This window comes from Micropterus salmoides, unplaced genomic scaffold (assembly GCF_014851395.1).
Source record: "Micropterus salmoides isolate LMB-PRFRI ecotype aquatic unplaced genomic scaffold, ASM1485139v1 Ms_hic_scaffold_20, whole genome shotgun sequence".
NCBI classification, from domain to species: Eukaryota; Metazoa; Chordata; class Actinopteri; order Centrarchiformes; family Centrarchidae; genus Micropterus; species Micropterus salmoides.
This window is the reverse complement of record NW_024041151.1, coordinates 16,606,986-16,626,875: the sequence shown is the minus strand read 5'-3', so window position 1 is coordinate 16,626,875 and position 19,890 is coordinate 16,606,986. Positions and strand designations below refer to the sequence as shown.

Sequence of the window (19,890 nt, the reverse complement as noted above, 5' to 3'; positions counted from 1 at the left end):
ATTGCACTGAATTGAAAATGTCTAAAGAGAACGAGCATATAAAAACATTACAATATATACTAAACAAGAGATTTTGAAAGCTTGAACATTGCCTTTATCTCTCTTGTTCCGGATTGAATGTGCCCCTCTGACAAAACAACTGGCCCCAGTCTGGCCCCCTCAATAAAACTGGTCTAGAAACGCCACTGGGATGGAGCCAACAGTGAAGGACTAGAGGATCAAATGTAAGAATACTTAAGAAACAATGGAAAAAACAGCATCAGTCATTCTGTGATTTAAGTACAGAAGAAACATTATCGTGTGTTTAAATGGAGGCATGCCTGCCAAGCTAACGTTACACTGATTGATACCACCACTCCAGATGCACTAACGTTACAACATACAATTGTGTTTGAATACAGCTGAGATAGGGGTCAACACATAGGCTACCTTTTTATATCATTATAAGGAGTTGTGATACACCAAAGCCAGTAACATGTTCCTTTGCATTCCGGTAGGAGGGAGCAATTTGAGCCCTCATTACTGTCTGCCGGAAACGGAAAGTAGAAGAAGCTGCTTGCTAATGTTGCTAACCAACACGGAAGCAGCATAGCGTGCGAACTGGTAGCATTAAGTCTACAAACGAAGACGCTCTCAGTTGCGTTGAAAGGTAACCGCGTTGTTTGTGTCGTTTACTACATGCATTTAATGTACACTTCCCAATTATTTGCACCGTCGAGTGTGAGAAATATTGATGCATTTTGGTCGTAACAGACGCTCGTTAGCCGGACTAGCTGACCTTACATTATCAACAAAGAGACTGATGTGTAATCGTAAGGTAATTAACGTTACTACAGAGTACATAGTATGTCTTCAGCTGGTGTTCACTTTGAAGCCACAAATGTTAAGGTGAACCATAAGATTAAACTTTTTCTGTTGCATGCTCCCTTACAACAGATGTAGTTGCAGAATATTGCAATCGAATGTAACCGCTAGCTAACGTTAGCTAGGCTAGTTTAGCATCAGCACAGTTAAAGGCTAACGTTACGGCAAAAGGTTTGGCGACCACCGTCGCCTCTTGCTTTATAACTAACTTACTACTAAAACGAACGAGTCAACCAAGAGCTCTCGAGATACCCTCTAACGTTATTATAAATCATTGATGAATGTTCAGCTGGCGGGCACCAAACAGGTTTGGTCGGTTCCCCAACTGTTACATTATACGCGAGCTTCAAGGCCCCGGAAAAGTAATGAGGTCGAGACAGTTGTTTTAACCTCCTGCAAAATACAAACTCCTTTTTTGCAACGAAGGTTAAAGTCAAGGGCAACTGGACTTGGTTGAAGATACTGGAAGACGTTTCGTCCCTCATCCAAAGGACTTCTTCAGTTCTGACTGACTGGCAGGGAAACTCAACTATTTAACCTCAGTGGGGTCGTTTGCCAGGATCGTCGATACTGCTGGTTCGTTAGTGGTCCTGGTTGCTGTAACGACAGTCGTTAGGACTACCGGTGGCCAAGACTGAACGACCATCGTTGGTATCTTCACCTGAGGCCAATAGGTTATGTTTGTTGAGTTTCCTGGGAAGTGATGAAAGGACAGCATTGTAAGTGGGGGATAAGTGGTGGCGTAGACCCCCTCCTGTCATGGACTGAGGTTAAATAGTTGAATTTCTCTACCAGTCAGTCAGAACTGAAGAAGTCCTTTGGATGAGGGACAAAACGTCTTCCAGTATCTTCAACCAAGTCCAGTTGCCCTTGACTTTAACCTTCGTTGGATAACTATGACCTGGATGACTGAGAATCTTCATAGACAAACCCCTTTTTGAACTTGTAATGTCATTCAGTAAAACAGCCCTGTGATAAATGCTTACGTACATTAGTATTTATTGTACATTTTGTAAAACGGTTGTATATGGTACAATAATTAAATACAACTCCTTCATTTTACACTAGCAAGCTTATACTTGTCTTAATATACCTTACTGGAAAGCTGGTAGATGGATAAGTAAATACACATGTGACAAATTAAAGGAAAAACCTGAATAAAGGAGTGGAGTATTGCAGCAAGTGCAGAGGCTTTATATAGGGCACAAAGAGCCACAGACTGGTTTGACATGGTGTGAATCATCAACCCAATTGAACAACCGAGGGAGGTTTTAGAGGGCAATTCCTTTCATTTGTCACCCATCTAATAAATCTGTAACTATTTGTTAAGTTTGTTAGACATTCATTACCCTGTGTTTTAAAGCTTTCAGGCTTGGATCAGAGGTCCTGTGCCATTTTCTTTTTGAACTCATCATTTACCTCTATCATGGCTGCATCCTTGGTTTAGAGTTTTTGTCTACATTAAGGAATTGGAGACAGATGGACTAAGTTTTGGATTAGGATAAGGAAGGAAGGACCACTTCCACATCTATTTGTGAAAGCAAGAAGTGATCTTAAAGTCTGCAGGTGCCCTCATTCTGTGTCAGCAGTGCAGCTCACTCAACCACCATGTCTGATGGCCGGATCTACGTGGGGAATCTTCCCGTGGATGTCCAGGAGAGAGACATTGAGGATCTCTTCTACAAATATGGAAAAATCCGTGATATTGAATTGAAGAACAATAGAGGCACTATCCCATTTGCCTTCGTCCGATTTGAAGACCCACGGTGAGTTTTAGAGATGCTCTTTGGCAAGGCGAATCACATACCCCTTGTTGGATACCTTAAGTTTTGTGATATAATATCGTCTCCAGTGACTGACAGCAGGGAATGGAAGGAGACGGCATTTCCAGCTCTATGTCCGCTAGTGAAACGGGCGTACTTTGGTAAGGAGTTCTTTGCTCTCTTCTCTTAGGGATGCAGATGATGCTGTCTATGGAAGGAATGGATATGCATATGGAGACTCCAAGCTGCGTGTAGAGTATCCTCGATCCTCTGGTGCTAAATTTGGTGCTATGGGAGGTGGTGGAGGGGGAGGAGGAGGAGGAGGAGGAGGACCTAGGGGAAGGTTTGGACCCCCAACTCGAAGATCTGAATTCCGGGTCATAGTGACTGGTAGGTGGACGTCGTGAGTCATAGCCAGTTAATGTTTCTCTCCTACACGCCACCCTGGAGGTCAAGGGGATTGGTAGAATGGTGGACGTAAGAGTCATAGGCAGATATGTTTCTCTCTCTCTCTCATGGCGGACTGGAGGACAAGGAGACTAGTAGAGGACGTCATGAGTCGTAGACAGATATGGTTCTCTCTTTCATGGCGGAATGGAGGACAAGGGGACTAGTAAAGGACGTCATGAGTCGTAGACAGATATGGTTCTCTCTTTCATGGCGGAATGGAGGACAAGGGGACTAGTAAAGGACGTCATGAGTCGTAGACAGATATGGTTCTCTCTCTCTTGGCGGACTGGAGGACAAGGAGACTAGTAGAGGACGTCATGAGTCGTAGACAGATATATTTCTCTCTCTCTCTCTCTCATGGCGGACTGGAGGTCAAGGGGACTAAGTGGATGAGGTCAAGTCAGCTCCTTATGTCATGAAAAACAAAACAGTAAACTGAAAACCGGTCATGTTGGCTGCATAATCCCAAACACCGACTATAGTGACTGGTAGGTGTAATTTTGTCATTAATTCTAAAATTATTTGTGTGCTACATTTATCACATGTTTATTCAAGCTGTTAGAATTGGACTGCTAATCTAAGACCAAACCCATAAAGTCTAAGGCTTATATAGTTGCCTGACTTGACCAGTCTACTACTAGAGCAGATTCTTGGAAGTACTCACACTGTGGGGTTCTGATCTGAAAATATTGGGTTTCTCTGAAACACTTGCCCAGTAATTTTATTTAAATTGTCCTATTTGTACACCTTTTATCAGCAAGGATAATTTCCATAAATATCAGTCAACGTCTGTACCATACAAAGTAGTTTGTGAATATTGAGTGGAAAAGTTGGTAGAGGTTTACCTGACCCCCAGAGGGTTACAGAATTAAAATTCATATTCATCTTTCCTATTGAGAATTAAAGCGGCTGTGTATTTGAGCATTTCCAACTTTGTGATTGGCATGAAACTCTGAATCATGTCATCAGCACTGACAATGGATAGCTGTATTGGAGGAAAAAAGTCAGTAAGATAGTACACTTAAGTAAACTGCAAGTCACAAAGAGCATAGCAATAAGAAATGGCCAATCACATAGCTTGCAATTCACGTAGTAGTAGTAGTTGTAATTGATAATTAAAGTATTTAACTTATGCTATAGTTGATATTAAGGCTGTGTTCTCAATAAGCTCATGAAGCTCAGAAACAGAGGATTTTAGTACCATTTGACATTCCTCATTGATGACAAAATGTGATTTCTCAGGAATAAAGTTTAATCAATCTATGGTGACTGTAATTTAAATGTATAGCATTATGCGCTCCTATTATTCAGGAGACTCCATTGTGTGCTGACTAATTTAGAGAAAACATTCCTATGTAAACTTACATTAAGAAAGAAGACACACACAACCCAACTCTTCCTACTTCTGTCTTTTTAAATTTGGCTTTTTCAGCTCAGACTTTATAAAAATGTCTTAAAACCAATGAATAAAGGTGCTGTTTACTTCAAAGCCAAAATGCTTTGGACAAAAGTTGAAACCAGTCCCTGCAGTGATTTTAGGTTTAAAGTGCCAGGTTATTTGAACCAAGAAATTAAGTTTGGTCTCCGTCACATTTCTTTTTCCCTGTTCCAGGGTTACCACCAAGTGGGAGTTGGCAGGATCTCAAGGATCACATGCGCGAGGCAGGAGACGTTTGTTTTGCAGATGTGCAGCGTGATGGAGAGGGCGTGGTGGAATTTCTCCGTAGAGAAGACATGGAGTACGCCTTACGCAGACTTGATCGTACGGAGTTCCGCTCACATCAAGTGAGTTTCAGTCTGATGATTTAATTGTCCCTTATCCTTTTCAGATAGTTAAATGAAAAAAAAATCACATATACTTCTTTTCCTTTTGTAGGGCGAGACTGCCTACATCCGCGTCTTCGAGGAGAGGGGTACCCCCAACTGGGGTCGGTCGCGTTCCCGCTCCAGATCCAGAGGACGCTATTCACCTCCCTACCATAACAGAGGATCACCCCCTCCACGTTACCAGTCACCTCCACGCCATGCTATGTCGCGCCATAGCCCACCCCCCAGGAGACACGCTCCACAAAACCATAGCCCACCGCCGCGTCATTACCGGTAGAAAGGTCCAACATTTGTAGAGGAATTGGGGAAACTGTTTTGTAATTCTACTTTGATTTTATTTTTAACCCCAGGCCTCCTCATAGGATACATCTTTATTTCTTGCTACATACATTCCATGGTCAAGGTCGCCTGAACACCCTGCCCCTCCCCACCGCCTTAAAGATTATTTTTCATTGTTCTTTAAACACCCATATGTGTTATCTGGAAAGCAGGATTGTTTTCTTTGCGAGGTAAATACATTTGATCATCGTATAACAAATTGAAGGATTTCTTTTATAAAGAAATCCTGGGTTGTGATGGCAAACCCTGGCAGGAACCAGCACACACACACACACAATGTTGTATTGTCCAAAACAAATTGCACAATTCTGCAGCTATCAGGTTAAAGGTTGTACTGCGTCTTAACTTCTTGACAAAAGTTACCTTTTTGTGACACATTTCTATAGTTTTTGCCAATCTAAGAACCCGTGGAGCCAATCAATAACCTCCTGATTTCAAAACATGTAAAATTGGTGAGCCTTTTAGAGTAGTGACACATGTGGACTGTGTGCCTCACCTTGTCAGATAATTTTTTTTTAAAATGTGTGAACCTCTGTCCGAGGTGGCCTGTAGGTGGACTATGATTTGTTTGCTTCTGTTGTTTTTTTGTTGTTTAGTTTTTTCTTTACCAATAAAATGGAAACTTTTACTGTGTTTCATTTCTTGTCCTAAAACATGTATTTAATACATGGGTACACTATAGTCATTGCAACTTTGCAAAAGGATGAAACATATACTTAACTGGTGTATGGACATGGAACTAATGCTGAATGTGTCAGGTTACACTGCCTGGGACACCACAATACATTACATAAAACTGTTTTAAAGACGAGTCATCGCCAGCTAGTACAATAATGGGCCTGAAATGGCTATCATTTAGATTTTTTACACCTGTGACATCTGCAGCAAGTCAAAGTCACCTCTGTTAAAATAAGGAAAGTATGTAAAGCGGTATATTGAGCAGTAAGTTTATCAAATATCCCACACTGGATATTCTGAGATATTCAACGTTGATCTTAGATATTGTTAGTGGTGTTGAAATGTAATCCTCCAGTGAGTTAACAAGAGGTTGAGTTTTTTTTGTCTTCACGGCTGTGGATATGAACTGACTTCTCTTGACAGGCCCATTGAATGGTGAAATGTCAGTGGTTCAAGCACTCAGTTGAAATTAAGGGATAGTTTCCAGTTTCTTTCAAATTTGTCATGAAAAAAACAGTAATGTAACAAAAAGTTTCTAAATTCAGCAGAAGCTAGTCTCAGGCTATGAAATTCCCTTTGAGTGAGGACCGTGAATTTTGTCCTCCCATCTCTTTCGGCAAAATAAGGATTAGGAAGGGATTTGGCCATGACCAACCACCAAAGACTTTTACAATGTACATGTGGCCACATGAGTGTTGTTTTTAGATTGACCTGAAACTAATTTAACTTATACTTCAAAGACCAGACACACACAAAGTAGACAAACAAGGCACCAGTTCCAAATTACAGAAACAGTCTGGTCCTTCAAAGATATTATGTTTCACTTACTTGCTTGTTTGGCTGTAACATCTCTATATTCTTACATAGAATGTTTATATAAGACAGTTTGGAGGTAGGCGTGCAGGTGTATACATATACAATACACATAAGGCACATGGAATGCAAAATATAATATTTTTAATTGCAATAAATTAATTATACCAGGTGACAATTTGAGAAGACACAAAAAAATAAAAAATATATTTATTTCCAATGGCATATCAGTCCATCATTATCAGATAAAGCCCCTATACAGACACTGTATTGCATTTCATTAATACATAGTTCTACGATAAGTTCATTTCTCTTTAACACATTGTATACAGTAAATCTTCTGACAACAAACACAGCAAGACAAAAACAGCGATACTCAACCATGTTTTAGAAGATCTTATGGAGACACATTAGCTGTAACACTGGAATTTAAGCCACAGTGACCCAAACATGGGTGTGTTTAGGCTATTTTGCAACAGTGAATGGCACTAATAAATCATATTTTCTGACATACTCAAGCTGGCATACAGCCATGTAGATAGTTTTGTATTTATCTGCTGAGATTTTATGATATCTATATATATATATGAAATTTCTGTCAAACAGATCACGTTCACAGACCTTACTGGGATTACTTTGGAATTACTTTCTACACCAAATACGGTCAATTTAAACGACTGACATCAAGGTCTCCCGGACATTGTGTTTGATAAGAGACATTCACCTCCACTGTATTGGATTAGCGGTGTTTATCTCAAAGATCACATTCACACATAAAACCAAAAATATCTTCATGGCTACATAACACTAACTAGCTACCACTGAACTGACCCTTTAAATGTAATAAGTCGACCCTCTGGTACTTAGTACTGTGAAAACTTAATGATGCCTTCAAAAAGATCAGATGTTTAATCTGGTGACTATTACAGGGAGGAATTAGAGGGCATTAGATACAATGAGGCAGGCCGACCGTCAATTTGACTGCTCTTTCAAATAAATAAATGGAGGTACACACTGTGTACACACTAGCATAACAGGAAAAATGTACTGTAACTGAGGCAAGGTGTCCACGAATGTGATACTGGCTTAGCCTCAACTGAGAGGTTAAGTGGTTAGCTCCTATGTAACGGGCATGAACATGGGGCTCTTGAGGTAATAATGAAGCTTGGGCATATGAAAACAATTAAGTAGAGAATGTTAAAAACAAGGCAACCAAGACTGGCAGGGCAAGACCGAGGCAGAAAATCATGAAAGTGCTCTGAAGGTGGAAGTGAAAGAGAGAGGTTCAGAGTGCAAAAGAAGCATGCTGCTTTTACTGCACAAGCCTTTGAGTTTTCCATCAGCCCAAAATAAACCATCACAGCAGCCCTCGCAATGCTGAAAGGAAGCAGAACCTGTTAGCACTGTACTGTCTTGATGTCATGAGAACCAGAGCAGCTGAATTCTTCAGCCTGAGCAGCAGTGTGTTAAGGTAAGCAGGCTGTACTGAGTGTCTGCATTAACCATTTGAACCAGCTGATTCCAAAAGCATTGGTCTGCACAGAAATAAAAAGGAGAGGGGTCAAAGCATGAAATTAAGCAGGATGAATCACACCTAAATTAATGCATAGAGAAGGCTGGAGAGGGAAGGAACACACTGTGCGAGAACTTGGTCGCGTGCCAGAGGAAAGGGCGATTTGGTTTATGCAAACCATGTGCAATCATGCAGGACTGCACAGAGTTCACAGGTTTGGTCTGGATATCCTGCAAGCTTGTGTGCATCAGAGGCAAACACGGGAAGAGGAGCCTCCGAGAAGCCAGCAAGCGGCCCTCAAAATGGCTATTGAGAAGCAAACCACACATGCTACTTGGACACAACCTAGCACTGACCTGAGCAAGGGGTCGGTCAGTATTAGCTAGTATCTCTAATGTTTACAAAACCATATCATCCAATAATGCCAGACATTATTACTGAAAATATATTTTAAGTGCATCACAAGATGTTTAATCATGGTAGCTACAATTTCAGCAAAATAATAATACTGGAAATATATTCAAGTGTATTACAAGATGTATGGTAGTTATTAAACAACGTTAACCTCGTGAAATATGTGGAATGACAATACAATGAAGAATTTGGTTGTGGTATCCCTGAAACAATATCTAGATTTAAGGCAAAATAAATAACATCCTGAAGCAGTTTCAACAAGGGTACATTCACTAGGTGAACAATAACACTTTAAAAATACATTTACTGGCAATAGTTGCATCTCCTGAATATAGAAAGGAGCAACCGGAGAGAAGCTGTTGCACAACTGTCTTAGAATAACGAGCAGTTTTAATTACCAGTCTTTCCAGTACTTACCAATCACTGTATTTCATTAACATTGATTCCTTTCCCCTTAAATACATGACTGTTATGTGGGCGTGTCCGTATCTTGAAACAATTCAGCACAAGGAAACGTGGGAGCAGCAGCCAAACAGCATCGTCACTTGTTTTCTATGAGAGTCTGCACTTTGTGGACCAAGTCTCGAGCCATCATCAGGACCTGCGGGACGTTGTGTCGCTCTGCCATTTCTGAGAAGAGAATATAAAAATCAGTGTGACTTAAAAAGGTTAATTGCTTACTAATATTGATATATTAATATTGAGTAAGTAAAGTTTGCTTTACATTTCCTGTTCTAGCATTTTTTTTAACCTATTTTGAAAGTATCCTAAATTATCTGATCTATAATATCATCTTTATCAACTATTTAACTTTGCTCCAACTGATTATTTGAATGATATATTAGCCTGGTGTAGTTATGAATAAGCTCTGGCAATTGGCAATTGCTTCCATCATATTGTAGCATTTGTATTATCATTCGTCATCGTCTTACCATTAAAAAACTTGATGATGTCTGTGAAATCCATGTTATTTTCCAGGATGATGTCTCTATACATCTCCACGAGTGCCAGAGCAATGAAGAGCACAAAGTGCTCAGAGGAGGTGTACTTGGCCGCCCAGATTGTTTCCCACACGGAGAACACATCATCATACACCATTTCTGTGCAACAACCGACAGAAAGAAAGCAGATCACATTTAGTATCATGTTATGTAAAATGCTAAATTTGGCTCTGTAATGGGCAATTCAAACAAATGTCACGAGGCCTTCGCTTCCCATCACCTCTTTTGAAGTCAAGCAGAAACCAACGATAACAGAAGTAGAAATGAGTATAGTCTCCGTTCTGCTGCATCAGTTCAAACAGCTCAGAGTCCAGGATCTTTTAGTATAAAGACAAAACGGCATCATTAAACCATAGCTTTTACTTGAATGCATGCATTCATACTTTGTGTTTGTGCAGATATTTGTACATACCTGGATAAGAGAACGCATGTTGGCAAAGTGAGAGTCCATGGCGCCTCCATGAGGAAAATTCTGGTTCATCCTCTTCATCAGTTCAGTGAAACAGCTAAATGCCATGACCTCTGGGAAGCACACACACACACACATTTAAAAAGGTACCAGTTTAGCCATTTAAATGCATTTTGGAAAAGTGTATACTAACAGAGTTTGCACTAAAGTCTCACTGACCATCGTCCAGAATAACCAGCAGGGGAGCCAGCAGATCACACATGCCCTGGACGTAACCTATCTCCAGATGTTGCCACACGTAACTACAAAGACAACCAGATGTTTCAGATTTTTTGTTTTGGGTTGAGACAAACTTCAGAGATGTTCAGCTTGGTGACAGATTTACCTGCACATGATGTTACGCAGCTTGTCCAGATTCTCAGGAGTGAAGTACCAATATGCCCTGTCACAACGTCTGACATCTTTGTCAATGCGATGTAAATTGATCAAGTACATGTCCAGTGTTTCTTGCTACAAAAATGATAGTGAATTCTGTTAGCGAATGCTTATGATTAAAAGAAGTATGCCATGTGTCATGTGCAATGCTTACAGAATAGATTTGTTCTTCTGAGGATTCATCGTGTTTGGTGTCTCCTCCGACCTCTGCAGACTCTGGTTCAGTGAGCACATTTTCCATCTCAGGCTCATCTTCCGAAAGGCCCAAGTCGGTGCCCTCAGGACTGGTGTTACAAGCTGTGTCCAGATGGTGATCTAGGACAAGGTCCACTGATGCCATTTTCTCTCTTTGTGCAAAGAAGATAGGGGGTGGGGCAAGGCCTGCCAAAGGCCGTGCCTTGATATTCTCAGAGGTCACACATGTTATCCCTGCAGGAATCTCCTCCATTTCCAGGGCAGAAGGAGAGTCGTCTGAATCTGCTGTGTCTGGAGACTGCCGTGAGTGGGATGATAATGAAAGGCTCCCCCTTGACGCTGACTGAAGAGCATTCAGTACGTGTCTGACAGGTGAATTTGAACCAGCTTTCTCAAACGGAATTTCTGCAGCTTTTTTGGTTTCAGCCAAGTCAGAAACTGCTGCTTCAGCATCATTTCTTTCTGACTCCGTGGAACAGGCCTTTGTCAGTTGTGATGTGTTTTTGTCAGAAGTTGTTTCAGGTTTTGCAGGAATCTCTGGCTTTTTTCCAGTCGGTGGATTAGTATTTTTTTCTGCTGTAGCCAGACATAATGGCTCCACTTCCAGATCTTTGCCCTTGTGTGCTTGGAAGGTCAGGGTCTGCCCAAGTGGAGGTGCTTGGAAATATTCGTTATGAATCTCTGTTTCTAGCTTTAGGACATTAGTGTTCTCTGGAATACATCTTAAATTCTTATTTGTGTCTACTGCTTTTAAATCTTCAGATCGCTCATTTGTTGTTATATCTTTTTCTTTGACTTCTGGTTTTTCCTCAGATTTAGATGCCTCTTGAGACTTACTGATCCCACAGTCCTTAACCACCTCACTTTCTGAAACTGTCTCCATCTTTGTCTCTGAAACCTTGTCCTTGGCTACAGGGCCCATTACATTCTCCCCTACTGGCTCTGATCCAGTTGTAGTTTTCTCATTTAAGACCTCTGATGCTTCCACTGTCTGCTGAGAGGTTGTAGATCCAGCAGCTGACTCCGTTACAAGAGGATTGTTTTCTGAACCTGGACGTTGATTTGACAGGCTTTGGGAGGAGGGGTTGCAGGAGGGATGTTGTAGATCTGCAGTGTCACTCGTGATGTCCTTCAGTGGACTGCTGTGCTGTACTACACCTTCCTCAGCCCTGGACTCAATTGGATCCACTGCCTCAACTGATAGAAACACCTGATAACCAAAGAAAAATGGTGGGCATGCAATACATTTTGTATCCCGTAGCAATGAAATGGACAACTATTGAAGGGTTACACCAGTGGTTTTGCATGTTTCAGCCCATTAGCTACAAATCAGACATAACATTACTGCTGAAAAATGTATAAAACAAAGACAATAATAATAATAATAATGATAATAAGACAAGGAATAAAGGTGGCAAAATATTTACTATGACTCTTTACCTATTCCAAACAATTTGATTCTAATAAAATGTTAATGAAAGGTATGAAGTTATGATATGCTTTGGAAATTTGAGGACATTAGCCTATAGTAAACTATATATAAGCTGTATTACGTGGGCTAACACTTATTACATGAAAAAAACAATGGTATGGTCTTTTACTGGAGATGACTGTTGTTGTGATGTTCATGTTCATGAGAAACTACCTGGGCGCTACTGCTGGAATCACTTTGCGAGTGGGCATTCTGTTGATCTGAGCTGCTACTGAGAGACGACTGGATTGGGGAAAAGCACCGCACAAGAGACAAAAAGCAGAACTGTCAGCCAACTTGCTTAGAAATGTCTTTGTTACACAACAAACAGGTCCCTTTTGTGTTCTGCCTGTGGTGACAATGGTTACATAATGCTGCACATTTTATGCTATGAGGTCAAACTTGCATCTGTACTGATAGTCGAATCCCGCTGCACTGGTCCTCTTTCCACACTGGCTCCAGACGAACATCTGGCGAGGGCCTCTGCATGTTTCTCTCTCTCCCTCTGACGGACAATGGCCTCACAACCTTGCCACTCCTTCATAGTCTGCTCATACATTGTCCGCATCTGCTCATCAATCTGGAACAGAAACCTTGTGTAAACTAAGATTGTAACATACCCCATGTGTAAAGACAGATGTTAAAATTGTCTGACAGCACAAACAAATACCTCTAGCCGGCATTTCTCAGTCATGGTGAACTGATAGTGTCCCAACAGGAAGGGCCAGACCTCTTTGCGTAGTGAAGGAGCCACACCACCAAAATATACAAGCCTGTGTATCTCCTTTTCCTCATACGCCTGAACAAGATAAAGTCTGGTCACACGCAATTTAAAATAACTATTTATTACCGTAATGAAATAAAATTTAAATATATCTTATGGCCTGATGTTTCAGTATGAATCTTACAGTGCTGTCCTTAAGGAACCTGCCCCAGACCTCCACAGAGAGGCCTCCACTGGCACCACAGGGCACATCAGGGTCAACTATAGTGGTGTTGACCAGAGCAGAAAGGTGGGTACGAACTGTAGACAGATGGCGGCAGTATGCAAGCCCTGGAGAGAAAAGATGCACATTATCATATTGACAAGAACTAATGTTTCACCAGGAACAATTTGAATGAAATGATTCTCCAATTAATCAATGTTAACCCCCAGTAATTGTTTGTTTGTACTCACATCCATAGAAAGCTCGGGAGATTATTTGGTATTTCATTGTGTCACAAAGGAGCTTTAAGGGAGCCCTGTTAGGAAAGGGAAATGCCTAATTTAGTCAAATGGTGTAATTTGAATTTCGATTTGAGTATGTCTATGGGAACAACATACCTTTCCTGATTACAGCCATTAAGCAGAGAGCCATCAGAAGAGCCATTCTGTGAGCAGGAGGAGCACGAGGACTTTCTGGGCGTCGGTTGCCACATGTTCACGCCCTGGTCCATCAGCTCCAGAGCCACTGCACAGCATAATAGGCCTTATCATTATCATTCCTAATATCATGATCATCATAAGCAATTGAAAACCAGATGAAATTCCAATAGATTGGACATAAAAGTGCATGTCTGCAAATAATAAGAAAAACTGTGGAAATATGGAATGGAAAAAAACAAACCAAGTGAGAGGATGGAGATGGAGATGTGGCAGACAAATTACTGCATGTCCATGCAAAGTCTCCTATTGACTATAATGTGAAATGGACACATGGGTACTAAATAGGCAGGAAAAAGATATGAAATGCAGCATTAGAGAGAAATGAATAAGACAGATGACAACAGATGTATCTAAACTGAAACTGTCTAAACTGTACATCAGTATTAAGAGAATAATGTAATCGTAGATGTAATCTATAAATGATGCTTTATTAGATTAGCTCAGGGAGGCAGAACAGGAAGATTAAAGACCCTTACTGTACTCCATCTGATTGCCAGGAAATAGGATCCGAAACACATAATCGGTTGCTTCATCGTCTTCCTTATCTGACACAGAATCACATGAGCCATGTGGACTCCTCTTTCGCAGTTTGGGGAAAACCTTTCCCTGTGAATGGAAATGCAATGTCCTCATCTATGCTAACTGTAAATAGTAGTAATATGAACTGTTACAACAGATTATAGTTTTAGAGTTATTGCCTCAAATACTGAAAATGAGAAGCTATAGAAGTGTTTTTCTATCTTCTGTTACATGCTGACCTTTCCTCTCTGATTCCAGAGTGGTGGGTCCAGCTGTCCATGAGGTAGCAGCCCGGTCTCCAGGCAGGTGAGAAACTGGAGGAGGTGGCCTCCTTTGGGGAAATGTAGAGGAGGTCTCTGGATCCCATCCTGGCTCACCAAAACTACTGTCCCACCACTGTTCACTAGAGAAATGAACACAACAAATAACAAGGTAAGAAAGTTGTAAAACTCCTGCTTTATGTTCTTAAAGAAATATGAGGGGGTTACTTTACCTTGCTGATGACAGTGGAGATACACAATCTCGTCCAAACGAATTGTCATGGCATAATCCCAGTAAACACTGAAGGAAGCATGAGAGAATGGGAGCCATTCAGTCAACTGTGTAAAAATGAGGATTTATTCTTATTAGATTGGGTTCTAACTAACCTTTTCTCAGAATCTAGCTCCCCTAGATTGCCATTCATCAGCTGATTGGGCGTCCATTTCAGTGTCATGAGGTCTGCAGTTTGATGAAGAGAAAGGTAGCCTGGGATGGCCTCCATGTCATCTCTCTGCAGAGACATGTAAGAGCTTTCAAACCACAGCATGCCTCTCTTAATATTCCCTCTCTTGAAGCAGATTGTATTAAAAAAGGAAAGATACACTGAAAAGGATAAAACTCATACCGGCTGCACCAGGACATTGTTCTTTCCAAACAGAAGTGTGGCTCTGGAGTTTTGGTGGAGTGATTCAACGTAATCCCTCACCCACATGAGAGGGCGATCATCCATGCTCCCACTGGACTGCCTCTTCTGGATCTGATCCAGGTTAAGAAGACATCAGAAGTATTACAGATCTGGCATTACATACAATAGTTTACAGCTGGTTATTCGATTAAAATCTTCAAGTCTAACCAGGGCAGGCCGTCTGGAGGGTGAATCCTGCCGACAGTGGCCGCTGTGGATGCGGTGCCGCTGCACAAGCTCGTCAGCAGATGGGTCTGTCCAGAAATGGTCAGCGGTCTTAACTTTGGTGTACTCCAAAGCACAAGGGCCAACTGTAAAAACAAGGCTAATCAGTTTGAAGTCATTCAGATATTACCAAGTTTTGAATAATTGATCATAATCTGAAAGTAAGGCAAAATAAAGATCTGATTGTACTAGTGTGGTCTATTTATGGGTTAGTGCAGAGTTTATAAATACCCAATAGAGATGCAAGAATTGGTCCATCCACAGGATCCAGCAGCATGGCTTCTTTCTCATAGAAGGCACTGCCGGAAACAATATTTAGAATGTTTTTTTAATTTTAAAAACTCTCTGTTCACATATCATAGTTGTGAGATCTGTACAACAGCTATAAAATACTAAAATGTTTGAAAATTCAAAAAGGTTGGAAATAGGTTGGACACCTTCAGCTGTTTTTGAAATCAGTAAAGGAATCGGTTCCTACATAGAACTACTTAAGGCAAAATTATGGTATTGAATGAAGGAGATAATCTTTTATATTCAGCAGATAATAATGACATTCAATAATGTATAACAATACCTGCTGTTCTCCACCAAGTACAGGACAATCTTGTCCAGGAGCTTCTCCATAAGTGCAGTTCGGATCCACAGGTGTTTTAGTGCCTGAGGGGGGAGGTTGGCCAACTTGGATTGCCGGCCGCGGTCATTACTCAGTGAAGAATTGTTCTGCTTGCTGAAAAACAGAAAACAAGCCAGACAGATGAGATGTCTGTAAAGGTTGTTAGACTGGGAAAGACACATAGGACAGAACAAAGCATTAGGATGCATTAAAGCATGTAAAATTAGAACACAAAGAGAAAAGATTTGTGAGACTAGAAAGGAAAGAATGCATATAATGATTTTATGTCACTGGCCTCTCACAGGTGGAAGTTAACGCTTCACCTGTTTTCAATGAGCTGTTCCAGCTCCTGGACCTTGTGGCAGAGTTCCTCGGCAGGCAAAAAGCTTTTTGCCGCCTTCATGAAGAGCGCTGCAACCTTGTTGCTGCACAGCAGGCCTGCAATACGACGCTTTAATCCATGAAGCACGCAGGCCTCCACTACGGCTATACACACACACACACACACACACACACACACACACACACACAAACACACAGAATATTAGTCAATATTTGATTTAGATTTCAGTTTAATTCATGTATTTGTTTTCTTTGAGGTGGAATTTTTTTATTTGCCCTTGAGGTTTTTTTTTTTTATCTCATGAGCACAAAATAATTTCCTCTTTGGGAAAGCCTTGATGTTTTTAATAAGTGAAAGGCAAGCGCAGGTGGCACAAGTACAAATAGAATGAAATCTGCCGAACACTGTCTATCGTTGCTAGGATATGAGGGATGTGAATCACACACGCCTCTCTCCTGGTTAGTAGCAACATTTTTAAAGGGTGTTAGTTTACTTTAATACACATCCATCCATCCACCTTATTAAATATAGACATGACTAATAGCATTATGCAAAGAAATTGTTAGGTTTTACATTGCTGGAACAGACTGTAGAGGATCATTTTGCACTGTGAGGATGAACTCGTAGGAGGTGACGGCTTGACACAAACTGATGGCAACCATCATGCTGCACTGTACATGTAAATGTGGTTGTAACCAATACTGTGACTTGTACTATTTAATACATCATGCCCTGTGTTAATATCTCTGAAATTAGATACAAAAGGCTGAACTATTTTAGGCAAAAAAGCACAGTTTTTCTGAGAAAATTAAAATTAAAACAAAACAAAATTATGCCACAAAATGATTCTTTCTTATTTTGCTTTTTTATAGCGTCGCCCTCTGTATAGCCCTATTGTATGTAGCCTATGATACCTATTCTTAAGTTAATAAGCCTAAAGCTGATGAAAAAGGCCTTAGCATGTACCCTGAATTTTTGAACACCCTGCCAAAGAAATATAGCTTCCTGTGCAATGTAAACACAATAGGTTTAGTGCAAATAAACATTTACCACAGAAGGATATGATGTGACTGCTGTCTGCGTGCACAAATTTCCTCGTTACTGCCTCCTCCATAATTTGTTTCACCTAAGAGAGAAAGGTACACAGTGAGACCAAACGTAATCTGTCTGACACAGTTGCATAAGGCCACAAAGGTGTCAAAACTACAAGCACATGAAGCAGTGGGAGACGACTTTGTAAGAGGTAATACTGAGCAGCACAGTCCCACAACACCTTCATTACATTCTCTTTTGACTTTTCCTAGACGTTCTGGAGACGTTCTGGAGGAGTTTGGTTCAAGACACCTAGGACTGATCTTTGAGGAATGTCACTATCAGAGAAGTGCAAGTATTTTCTTCTTGCTTCCTTTAAAGGGGTACTCTGGGAATTTGATTATGCACTTCCATAAGGTTGGAGAACAGATTTTTTTAAATGGTCACAATCGAAGCAGAGGCTGAAATATCTGTATTTAAGTTCATTATGGGTCAAACTCCAAAAACACTGCATTCTTCACTTCCCATAATTTTGTTGTATCTCAGTGTAAGATCCCTCGGTGTCAGGTAAATACATACATCTTAGCACCATGTTTAGAAATCAGACTTTTCTTAATACATTTGTAGTCTCCAAGACGAACCTGAGATTACCCTTTTGTCATCATCAGGGTTGTTTTCTCTGACTTGACAAACCTTCTCTAGAGACACAGAAGACATCATACATATCCTAATGACGAGAACTGATGTGTACAATCAGGGGATTTACCTTCTCAGTTAACTTAGGAAAGATTTTGGAAAAGGTAATATTCTAAAAAGTATTTATGTGTGTTGTAAAATTAACTAAATTTACATTAACATAGAGGGGCAATTTGTTGCTGTATATCCACAGAATGAGACATGCGAAACAGCACACTATTACTAAACAATGTTTATTGGACAAAATATCAGATGCCATGTCTGTATAGCACAGAATTGTTTTTATGAATGAACAACCTGAAAAGTCTGCTTTGTAATATATAAACATCTATAGCAACCTGAACTCAAAATTTAAAATCCATGGATTTACTAATAAAAATCCATTATTTTAGTTATATGTTGCATTTTAAATCTTTATATCCCAGCTGAGCCCCTCCTTGCTGCAGGATGTAGCACCAGAGTCATAGATATGAGGCAATGAGTCACAGGTGAGGGAGAGCACGGACACGATAAGCCTGGAAGTACCCGGCTTTCTCAGCAATGAATTAAACATGCTGTTTTATATCCCTAGGGAGTCATGTAGTCACTGAGCAGTTTGGAAGGGTCTGTGGTGTCCTTTCTTTAATTTCTGTGGACATCCATATCCAAATGGCTCACAATTCAGTAATGACTCCCACAGCTTGGGTAGTATTTTTTTTGTTGTTGCATGCCAATGAAAAAGATGCCAAGGTCACCATCTTACTATGTTATGGGAATGTCAGTTTAATTGTTATCCCTTATGAGACAGAGAGAGAGAGAGACATGTAGTATGTATGATGCTTTGGCAATATTGTTGTTACACATTCATGCCAATAAAGCTAATTTGAATTGAATTGAATTGAGAGAGAGAGAGAGAGAGAGAGAGAGCATAAGAAAAAAACTGATATTGCATTAATATGAAATAATCTGTACATGTGTTGTACCCCCCCCCCCCCCCCCAACACACACACGTCTATAAAATCATCATCATCACTACCATCATCTGTATCATTGTCGTCATCATCATCATCACCATCATCGTCATCATGATCTTACGCCAGTCTAACAGCACATAACATACAATTTTACTGGTAGCCTACTTGCATGCACTCTTACTGTGTAAACGGAATGGTCATTTCTATGATAAACAAGCCTGTGGTGTGGCGTAGTCGTGGCTCAACCCAGATGAACGATGTCCACACGCACACGCACGCACACACGCACGCACACACACACACACACACACACACAGTGTCTTGCTTACAGCGCCAGTAAACACAAACTGTGATGAGCAGGAAAGAAATAAAAATGCAACGAACCTCTTTCTTCACATTGCGCAGCAATTTCTGACGCGTCTCGGCCTCTGTCACGGGAGAAAACATAACCCTGATCAGATGCCGTATCGGAAATAAATGATGATAGGATCACCACAGGAAAATAATAATAAAGGCGGCTGTACCTCCCATCGCTCCGTGCAGGGTGTAGCGGCTGACACGCACAGCTTATTTTAGGGAGAATGTCCAGAAAGCAATGTAGACAGCAATGCTTAAAAGGCAGAGAGGCTCCGAGATGTACGATGTGATCTTAGCGACTAAATTAAACCTATCTGTTACCTCTGAGCGAACCACCACCCCTTTAAAGTCACAGTAGCCTATACATATATATAAGCGATACAACGCCAAGACCACTCACACGTTGTCCCCTCACTGAAGAAAAGAAATGTAAGGTGTGGGCTATTTATTGTCAAGTAAAGGCGCCTTTTCGACCAAAAATACCAGGGACTTTTAAGTCCCCAGGTCTATTTTGAGAATAACATATTTTTGATGTTTTGGTGTTCCTTAAAAGTTTCTTAGTCACATTATTAATCAAATCTTCACAGCTTGATTTTAATATAGTAGAG

At 40.7% G+C, this 19,890-nt stretch overlaps 2 protein-coding genes across 5 annotated transcripts; one reads left to right on the top strand and one right to left on the bottom strand.

Annotated features, from left to right (window-relative positions):
• Window positions 1-500: 500 nt before the first annotated feature.
• Window positions 501-5,871, top strand: srsf9 (serine and arginine rich splicing factor 9). Of its 3 annotated transcripts, none has more exons than XM_038733797.1 (5): window positions 501-649; window positions 2,228-2,630; window positions 2,818-3,017; window positions 4,690-4,862; window positions 4,954-5,871. In XM_038733797.1, the coding sequence occupies exons 2-5, from the start codon at window positions 2,473-2,475 to the stop codon at window positions 5,179-5,181; spliced, it is 759 nt and encodes a 252-aa protein (XP_038589725.1). In that variant the 5' UTR covers window positions 501-649; window positions 2,228-2,472; the 3' UTR covers window positions 5,182-5,871. The 3 variants fall into 3 exon arrangements, with proteins under 3 accessions (XP_038589725.1, XP_038589726.1, XP_038589727.1); XM_038733798.1 differs by having other exon boundaries at window positions 516-649; window positions 2,454-2,630; XM_038733799.1 differs by having other exon boundaries at window positions 527-649; window positions 2,431-2,630.
• Window positions 5,872-6,858: 987 nt separating this feature from the next.
• sgsm1b (small G protein signaling modulator 1b) lies at window positions 6,859-19,617 on the bottom strand. 2 transcript variants are annotated; one of them, XM_038733796.1, is made up of 25 exons: window positions 19,450-19,617; window positions 19,310-19,353; window positions 17,295-17,370; window positions 16,225-16,387; window positions 15,863-16,015; window positions 15,520-15,587; window positions 15,232-15,374; window positions 15,004-15,135; window positions 14,765-14,889; window positions 14,611-14,678; window positions 14,357-14,520; window positions 14,075-14,204; window positions 13,497-13,623; window positions 13,350-13,414; window positions 13,081-13,226; window positions 12,843-12,971; window positions 12,579-12,752; window positions 12,347-12,415; window positions 10,661-11,911; window positions 10,457-10,581; window positions 10,291-10,373; window positions 10,075-10,184; window positions 9,883-9,979; window positions 9,594-9,761; window positions 6,859-9,291 (listed from the first exon to the last, which is right to left on the bottom strand). In XM_038733796.1, exons 1-25 carry the CDS (start codon window positions 19,454-19,456, stop codon window positions 9,203-9,205), a joined length of 3,906 nt encoding a protein of 1,301 aa, XP_038589724.1. In that variant the 5' UTR covers window positions 19,457-19,617; the 3' UTR covers window positions 6,859-9,202. The 2 variants fall into 2 exon arrangements, with proteins under 2 accessions (XP_038589724.1, XP_038589723.1); XM_038733795.1 differs by lacking the exon at window positions 19,450-19,617 and having other exon boundaries at window positions 19,310-19,372.
• Between the last annotated feature and the right edge of the window lie 273 nt (window positions 19,618-19,890).